Source organism: Pteropus vampyrus, unplaced genomic scaffold (genome assembly GCF_000151845.1).
Source record: "Pteropus vampyrus isolate Shadow unplaced genomic scaffold, Pvam_2.0 Scaffold640, whole genome shotgun sequence".
Lineage (NCBI taxonomy): Eukaryota > Metazoa > Chordata > Mammalia > Chiroptera > Pteropodidae > Pteropus > Pteropus vampyrus.
This window is the reverse complement of record NW_011889421.1, coordinates 165000-174169: the sequence shown is the minus strand read 5'-3', so window position 1 is coordinate 174169 and position 9170 is coordinate 165000. Positions and strand designations below refer to the sequence as shown.

At 47.6% G+C, this 9170-nt stretch overlaps 1 protein-coding gene across 3 annotated transcripts in view; it reads right to left on the bottom strand.

Moving 5' to 3' along the window:
- Positions 1-1130: 1130 nt before the first annotated feature.
- Positions 1131-9170, bottom strand: part of FCAMR (Fc fragment of IgA and IgM receptor) — a 17474-nt gene continuing 9434 nt past the window's right edge. For 2 of the 3 annotated variants that reach the window (XM_023525877.1, XM_023525878.1), the window contains exons 6-8: positions 5039-5361; positions 4284-4399; positions 1131-3643 (exon numbers count right to left, since the gene is read on the bottom strand). In XM_023525877.1, the coding sequence (XP_023381645.1) occupies positions 3474-3643; positions 4284-4399; positions 5039-5361 (609 nt within the window). In that variant the 3' untranslated portion in view covers positions 1131-3473. The remainder of the gene's footprint in view (positions 3644-4283; positions 4400-5038; positions 5362-9170) is intronic. The other variant, XM_023525879.1, reaches the window with a different exon arrangement.

Sequence of the window (9170 nt, the reverse complement as noted above, 5' to 3'; positions counted from 1 at the left end):
TTTTTTTGAGGAGTCTAACTACTTAGTTTCTCTGGCTTCAGTTTTCTCATCTGTAAAATGGACATTATCATACTTACCTTACAGAAATGTTGCATCAAACGTGGTAACAAAATGTGGAAACATCTAGGAAAGTGCCTGCTGTGTAAAGACACTTAACAGGTAGTAGTGGCATTAATAATGGAGGAGAACTGAGAGTTGTGCCTAACCCAGAGAACCTGCTGGATCATAGGAAAGTCAGTGCATCCCTGGATCTTGGATTAGAAATCTCCATGGACACATCCCTGATTCCAGCCTCGTAATGGGTGTTTCTCTGCCTCTTATCCTGGTGATATGGGTGTCATACCAGCTGGGGAATACAATGAAAAACAAACCACCGATAATACCAAATGGTGGAGTTGGCTGGCTTTGTCTGTTCTGCTTCTGGCCCTTTAAATCAACTGCTTGTGCCCCACTCCAGGCATCGACTGGCCCATAAAAAAGAGCTGTAAATACTCGGGGCTGCCCCACTTCCTTCCTGGCAAAGATTTCTCTCAGATCTTACCTCTGTCCATACTCGTCCCTGCAACTCTGACCTTGGCTCTGCTCTGGCCCTTTGATTTTGTACTGGCTCCTCCCACTGGTGGACCTCGGCTTTCCCTACAGCACCCTGACTAGAGAGTCTTTCCTACTTCTAGATGCTGCCCCCAACTCCAGCCACTTGGCCAACATCTTTGCCAGGCTGGTCTTTTTCTCCTAAGATGGGTTGTCAGGCAGGACGACCTAATTGCTGAATCCTAAACAGAAAGTATTATAGGCACTGGAGGAAGGGGAGGTCTCTGAGAGGTGTGCTCAGGGGAGCTTTGAGGAAGGATGGGGTTTGACTCTTCACAGAGTAGGGACAGGAGAGTCTTGTATGGTTTTATGGCTTAGTGCAGGGATTGGCAAATTATGGCTTCAGATCCAGATCCAGCCTGCTCTCTGCTTCTGTAAATAAAGTGTTGTTGGAGCACAGCCAAAGTTAGTCGTTTATGTGTTGTCTCTGGCTGTTTCAACACTGCAACAGAACTACGTGATTGTGACAGAGGCTGACTGCCAGCTCAGTCTAAAACAGTTACTAGTTGGCCTTCGTTAAAAAACAAAATTCAACTGAGTAAAATTTAAAGATCTCCTTGGCTTTATTTGACAATTCATGAGTCAGGCAGCATCCCATAGAAAGGAGCTCCAAGAAACTGCACAAAATGACAACATTTATGAGCAGAAGGGAGCAGGACAAGTGAGTCATACCAGCGAAAGGTGAATTGGCTCTGGCGAAGTCACTTTTCTTTAGGGATCCAGGAGGCAGATTACCTTGCTAGGGCTGACCAAGTGATTCCTGGTTGACTGGTTTAAGTAAGATTCCATTTCTGGGAGAAGCTGAAATTATAATTAAGTCTTTTTGGTGATGTGGGGCTTAGCATTTGGGGCTCACTGTTTGTTTTTAACACTCTTCGCAGAAAAGTTTTGCTGATCCCTGGTTTATCGCATTGAGCTTCTCGGAGAAAGGGATGATCCGAAGAACCCAGTCCTGTGAGATTGCTTCAGCAAAAGACAATAGTCCAAAGTGCTGGGGAAACAGGCATAACTTCCCTATTCACAATGCACCTTAGTGTATTAAAGGCTCCAAAAAAAATCCTATGCAGAGGAAGCTGTTTATTGTTTAACCCTCATTTGCCAAACTTCTTTGATCTACCAAATCAATCTACTTTTCCTCATAATACCTCTTAACACTAATTAGGTGGAATGATCCTGTAAAACCTGGTTCTTGGCCCATCCCTGCCTCTAACGAACTGAGCGACCTTGGCTGAATTACATATCCCCCAAGGTCTGCTTCCTCATTGGTTGAATGGGATAACGGCAGCTGCCCTATCTCTCTTACAGATTTGTCAGGTGAGTCACTGAGAAGTGTGCATGAAAATAGTCTAGAGCAAGACGACTTTTGTCTTTAATTTTTTATTAGTTTTGCTTTGATATATTATTAGTAATGGTGAAGTGGAGAAGCACTATATCAAGGTCTTGAGTTCCTTTTTCTTGTCTTCATGCTGCTATCACTGTGTTAACTGAGTGACTTTAAACAAGTTATTTCCCCCCTGAAGAGTGTTAGTTACCTCACACTAGACTGAGGGTTTTGGATAGGTTAGCTCTGAAATTCTGTAGTTGCATTTGGTTAGATGCATGCAACTTCCCTGCTTATCCAAAACGAGTCTCTCTCTCACAAATGTGAAGACAGCACCTCCTTGATTTTCTTGGGACGTTGTCTGAGTTTGGCACCAGCTATGATGAGACGATATTGACAAAGGGTTTCTGGTGCCACTGACGGCTTAGGGGTCAGTCTTCTGAGAATGTCTACCTGACAATTCTCAATTTGATGTTAGAGCCTTTCTTTCCCTTCTCTTCTATTGCTCAAAGGCTTCTCTGCTCAAACATGAAGTTCAGGCACAAGGAGACTAAGGGTGAAGCAAAAGTCCCCCAAAGGCATGAGATGAAGTGGTTTGAAAGCAGAATCCACATAAAATTCTTCTTGGCCACTTTCTTTCTTACCACCCCCACCCCATCCCTTACTCTGAGCCACAACTATTTTTCAGCTTCATCAACATTCTTGCTATAAAGGCTTTATAAACAGTTGAATAAGAGGAGCTTTGTGAAGGAAGTGAGAATCTACTGAAAAATACCCTCCTCTACCATGAATTTAGGAAAATCCCAGAAAATCTTGTCTAGGCCCAAAGGCTTGCATAGCATATTGAGCCTGGGGGAAGGATAATTTGAGGACTAGGTGTTGTTCCTTTTGGTATCTATGTAGAAACCACCTGCCTATGGAGTCATCGAGGGGACTCCCAAATAAAGGAGGTGTCAGAACACCTGCACAGGTAGAGTCTCCAGAGGCCATTGAGCCCATGCCCTTCCAGTCAGCCATTCAGTCACAAATATTTATGGGGGGATCTATTGAGTTGGAAGTTCTCTGCAGACATAGCAAGATGGATAAAACACAACTTCTTGCCTAAAGAGCTTAGGATCTACTTGAGAAGGCAAGACTAGTATACATGGATGTAATTCAATATGTACAGCAGGCTGAATGCTAACAGGTGTCAGAAAAGGGGGCAACTAGCTTGGACTAGAAGTGATGGTTGAGAATTTGTAATTCCCCATACTGATTGGAAGCCTCTTAAATATTCAAACCCCCAGGAATAGAAACTCCACTCTTTTCCTAGGTGAACTCCATCAGTATGTAATAAATCTTTTCTTGAAGCCTTCTTTGAGTCCCACCGTCACCTTTGGCTATGGAAAGTGTTTGACATTCATAGGCCTAGTAGTGGTCAGCCTTTGCTTCTCCAGGTGGAGCCCCAGCTCCATTAGCTTCCCTTTGTACAGGTAGAGGAAGGATGAGAAAAGAGGCTGAGCCATGGTGTTCAGACCTGGTTCTCCTTCCACAGTGACCAAACATCATATCCTTCCATTCCTCAGGGTCCAGAGACTCTCTCTGGGACTGTCATGGTGGCATGGATACGAGGAGAATCATCCTGGAGCAACTTCCTTTCCATACGGGGCAGCTCATCTGGCTGGAAGGTTAGTTCCAGGAAACGTGTCATCTGAATCAAGGTGATCCCTGTTGCACTTTCTGTCTCCTGAGCTGCACAAACACAGAGCACACTTTGAGGGTACTAGGCACTAAATCTGATTCCCCAAGAACCACCCCCACCCACTGCAACCCTTCAAAAACTTCCTAACACAGAACTGCAATTGAGCACTTAGGTTGACGGGGACTGGGCCAGGCCATTGGGTTCCTGGGTCTGAGAATCTTAGCCTCTTCCACTTGCCCCCAGAAAATATCAATCTTTCTTTGCCAGATCTATACACCATGGAGGACTCACTTTAGGAGTGTTGAAACCTGGGCATATTGCTGTAGCAGACTTTCAGCTGGGCCATACAGAGGGTACAAAAGTAGTTTAGTCCCACATCTGGGGCTTGCACTCCTGCTGTCTGCTATTGGGGTCACTCATGTGTTCATATGCTTATGGTTAGTGTGTGTCTTGGGAGAGATCATCCTTAAGCTCTGGGATGTCATTGAGACATAAATACAGAGATGATTTTCCCATTGGATTGATAAAGAAACCAAGGCCGAGAATGGTTAAAAGGCTCAGAACTTAGCACTTCTACATCCAGAAGTCCTGGCACCAACTCTGAGCCCAACCCCCACTCCCAGTCCTGAGGGTGTCAGGTGGGAACAAGCACTCCCCCGCCAACCTTGGGGCTGCTCAAACTCAACTCACAGGTCCTCTTTCTCTGGAGCTTCTTTCCCAACAGAACAAAGGCCACAAGTGTAAGCGGGAACAGCACCGTGGAGACTGGGGTCAGGACCCAAGAAACCTTCTCTGCTGGAGAAGCTCTGGAGCGGAGGTGGTAGGGGCAGAGCACAGGAGAGGGGAAGTTGGAGCTGGATAGGAGACTGAACACCATTTGGCCTTCACCCCTCATTTTACAGGTGAGAAGCTGAGACCAAGGTGAGCTGGCTGCCCTCGTTCCACGGTAGGTTAGTAGCAGAGCTGGGACTAGAAGACCTGTCTTCAGGTTCCCGAGCCCCAGCTCTTTTTTCTGGCTCCACTGCCTGTGTGTGAGCCCCAGCGAAGCACCACAGTGGGAAAGAGGACTGAGAGTCAGGGAATGTACCCTTGGCGTTTGGCTCCACCACAATCTTTCTTCATGGCTTCACCAAGTCAAGTTCCCTCTCTGGAGCTTTTGTTCCTCATCTTTAAAAAAGAAGTCCCAATGGTTTCACCTAAATATTCTGTTATTCTATTGTTTAGATTTTTGCTTGCAGAACACATGAAAATACTCAGATTCTCCTAGCGAGGACCTTGAATGAGGAAAAGCATCTGATTTTTATGTCCCTTGTCCTCTACTGTCTTGTGGTTACAAAGGGAGAGAAGTGAGATGGAGAGGGGCATAGAGGTTAGCTTGTTGAGGGATGTGCCAGGGGCAGGAGCAAGTGTGAAGCCCCAACCGAGAGGAGGGCCTGGGGTTTTACCTGTTCATGGAGAACCCCGTGCCTGGGGGCCGCAGGGGTCCTGCTGCCAGGTCCTGGCTTGGCGTTGCTTGGGGACCACTGTCTCCAGTAGGGCTGTCTAGGTCCCCTTTAGTGCTTCCTTCCATAGATGCCATTTCTATGATGGTGGGCCCCAAGGTCCACACACCTGCAGATGGGGTGGTTCCTTCAATGGAGCCCAGGTCTTGTGGCTTAGAAACCAGTCTTGCTTCTCGGAGGGTTTCCCACATCCATTTTTCTGAGACCAGGGTTGATGGCCTAGAGGTCCCTGTGATCATCCAGTCTGCATCCAGGCCTGTTCTGACCCTCTCTGCTTCCTCTCTTGGCCTATCGGCCTCAGTAGTTCTTGCCTCTCTCCCTTCCTCACTGGCTCTAGCGCTATTTGTTACTGAGCCTCTGGCGCCCCATACCCAAACACCTTCTGTTGTATTGGACATGCCTCTGATTGCCGAAGCTGGACTCTCTGGAATGGAGACTGTTGCCCAGATGGTACTCTCTACCTGGCTAACTGGATCTGCAACTACTGCCCCAGTGGTTCCTGGGGTTCGCCTTCTCTTCGCGGAAGCTGTTCTTTTGCTGATTCCTGGAGTCGAACCAACTCTGTCCCATCCTGCCTCTTGTCTTCCTATAGTCTGAGTGGTTCCTGGGGTCCATCTGTTGGTGGCTGGAGATGCTATTCCAAAGGACGTCCTGACAAGTTCACCTGAAGCGGGAATGACTCCGGGGATGGTGCTGGGAGGACCTGCATGAACAGCAGAGAGAGACACATGGGAAGGCCATCCTGCTGCCTGCAGGGGTTAGCAAAGGATGCCAGGCTGAAAGTGTTTGCAACGTGGAATGCAGCCTTAAGTGATAGTCTTTGGCCAATATGTCAGATAAAATAAAGATTTGGGAAAACCAGATGTATTCTCTAGTATGTTGCAAATATTGACATTCTATGGTCCTATCTCCTTTGTTATGTCCACATATTCTCTATTCAAGCTGTCTAGGACTCCTATATTGCTTCCTTTCCCAGGGGCCCATAGCCTACCACGTACTGCACTCCAAATGGGAAAAAAAGAAAAACTTCAATGGCAGTAGAGCTTCCAATCTCAGCGGGTAACCAGTTAGATGTCAACATCTAATAAAACAAGTCCACTCTCAGGCACTTGTGCCTGCCTGCTCCCTCAAATGCCATCTCTCCGGTAGGCTGGCCTTTCATAGCCTGGACTCTGGGTGCCTGACTCTGGATCAGTTCTCTGGAACCTGCCACACAGAGCGTGTACCTGGTAACTGTCAGGTATCTGCCAAGGGGCTCAGTCTTAGGAAGAGCCCAGTCCCTATTCCTCTGTCCTGTCTGTCTTACTTCCTCTGCTTGTCTAAACAAAGAGACACTGTGACCTAAAGCAACCACATTATCCAATTCGCTACCTTCTTGAAATGCTTTCTAGATATACAAGCTACACATTTGGGAGGAATCTGGCAGGATAGCTGGTGTTCATTCAGTTGGAAAGTTTGCCCTGACATCTACCTTCCTTCTGAGACTAGTTTCCTTAGAGATGAAAGCCTTCTTCTTAAAGTCCTTGCCTTGCCCCAGCTTCTCCTCATCACACCCCCGGTGGTTAAAACCCTCTTGGACCTCTCCGTTTTCTTGCACCTTCTTCCTGGCATTCACTTCACCAACCTTGACCCACCGGTCATCAGCCCCTACCTGCAGAGATGGTCAGGTTCATGCTGGAGAACAGCACGTCGTTTCTGTTTCCAATGCCACAGCGATAGGACCCCACATCTTCTGGGGACAGCTGGGACAGCGTCACCACAAAGAAGCCATTTTGTGGGAAGTCTGATAGAGCCACACGGTCACCATAGTGCAGGTGAGTGTAGTGGTTGGTGGACACAACGGTGGGGCAGAGCCACGTCAGGGGGTGTAGGCGACACCAGTACTTCCTCTGGAGCCCGTTGATGAACGAGGGGTTGTAATGGCACTGGAAGGTGACAGTGTCCCCAGGCTTCCCAGACACTAGCCTTGGGCCCCTCAAAGAGTTTACAGCTGCAGGCAGAGAAGAAAATACAAGGAGGAGAGCTGAGTATAGTCACTGTGTCCGGGGAGCTACAAGCTCCACATTCTGCCAGAATTAGGGGGCAGGTAAGAAATGCCTTCTTGAAATGAGGCACAGAAGAATCAATATAGAAACATCAGAACTTAGTTCCTGGGTCAGGGGTAGCCCCAAGATATGGAATGGAGCTGTATTCAAGGCCCCATTTAAGAGACAGACATGCAAAAATAATCTTAGCCATGATTTAGCTAACACTTGTGTGCCAGGTATTCTCAGACAAGTCCGTCCAGAGCCTGGGTTCCTTCCACTGTGCCCCAAATGCAGACGTTTGAAAAGCTGTCATCTAAACACTGGTAAGAGGACGGAGGCAACATCTGGCAGAGAACTGTGGTTTATGTGCATGAGACGTAAAAGAGAGATGTTAAAGAGTGAGAACAGATCAGCATGCTTTCTGCAGAAGGGAGGGGGCCCTGGAACACAAGGATCCTTGTCTGCTCGGTGGTTACATCCCTAGACCAGTGGTGGCAAAACCGTTCATGCTGGCCACTTTTTTGTAGAAGGAAACACAACCAAGAGCCACGGTCAAGACCCACGTGAGCAGTATTGTGCTTACGTCTGCTTTGGCACTAGGCGTAAACCGTAGTTGAACCACACCATGTGGCCTGTTTACTAAATGACTTAGTAAACTTGGCAGGCAGAAGCCAAGTTTATTCTTTCTCTCACTGCCTCTTCACACTCACTCTGTGGACTTCTCTGTTCCTTGATGAAATCTCAGACATTGTTTCATATATAGTAACTTTTATAGTCTCATGTGGATAAGAAAAAGGCCAGTCTAGACTAAAATTATATATCCAGTCCATCCCAATGGCTGGTTGCAGCTCCAGTCTCTGATTCAATTGAAGCCTTTTCTTTTCTCTCAGGGGCTTGGAGGCCTGCGTGGGGGACAGGTGCATCCTGGGGTCCCTTGCTTTGCTTTGCCTCTTCCTCTACTCAGAACTGCTATTTTAAGCCCCTCTGGGACTGGGCATGGAGGGGAGAGAGGAGAGGCGAGTGGGGCAGTGGTGGTCTGCTCCTGGTTCCTCCAGGCATTGCAGATAGCCAGAGCTGCTGCCTTGTCTTTTGCCTCCCAAACCTCCTTCCTATGGTCTCTGGCTGCAGTTCCTTCCTTGTAAGAACTACCTCTCCTCCTGCTGGCTTCCTGGGACTCCTCCAAATACCACCAAACCTATGACTTCTTGCCACCTGCTGCTTTTTATGGTCACAATCCCCTCTGGGTGGCCCTCCTGGTGGAGGCCCCAAGCCAAGGAAGCACACCTTTATCCTGATGTCAGGAGAAACTTGGACATATGGCAAGCTTGTTGAGTGGCTTTGTAGAAGTTTCTTCTTACTTGGCTCCCACAGTGAGCTTGTCTATACCCTCAGGTGGCTACGTGGTGGGCTATTGTGGGAATGGCTAGCTTTGCAATCTCTCTCTATAATCCTGCACAGGTGGCTCAACACCTTGCTTTAGGATGAGGTGCCTGGCATCTATCAGTCTGTTCTATGTCTATAGCACCTTTGAACCCAAGAAAGTTCAGTTTGATATCCTGGCACCAGGACTGGCTACATAATTTGTGGGGCCCAGTGAAAAATACAAATATAAGACTCCTTGTTCAGAAGTTATTAAGGATTTTGCTATGGTCATAGCAGAGCATTAAACCAAGCAAGCACCTTCTGAGTACAGGGCCCCAGGTGACTGCCCAGGGCCACATGCCGGTGAAGCTGGTGCTGCTTGTTGCATACGTCTTGAGGTCTAATTTTAGGAAGAGTCAAGGCCATAAATGCTATGGATGTATCAACACTCAGTGCAGGTTTAACTAAACGATAGACCAACAACTATGCAACTATTGATAAAATTAAGCAACAGTTTATCAGTAAAAGGGAAGAATATTCACAATGACAAACAAGGACCATCCCAGGACAACAGTGATGGTGCCCTGACAAAGTGTCCCTACCCCAGACGTCAAGACCTCGCGTGATCTACACGTGGCACGTGCGAGAGGAGCACCTCCCTGTTAACTGTCCGGATGACGTGGTCC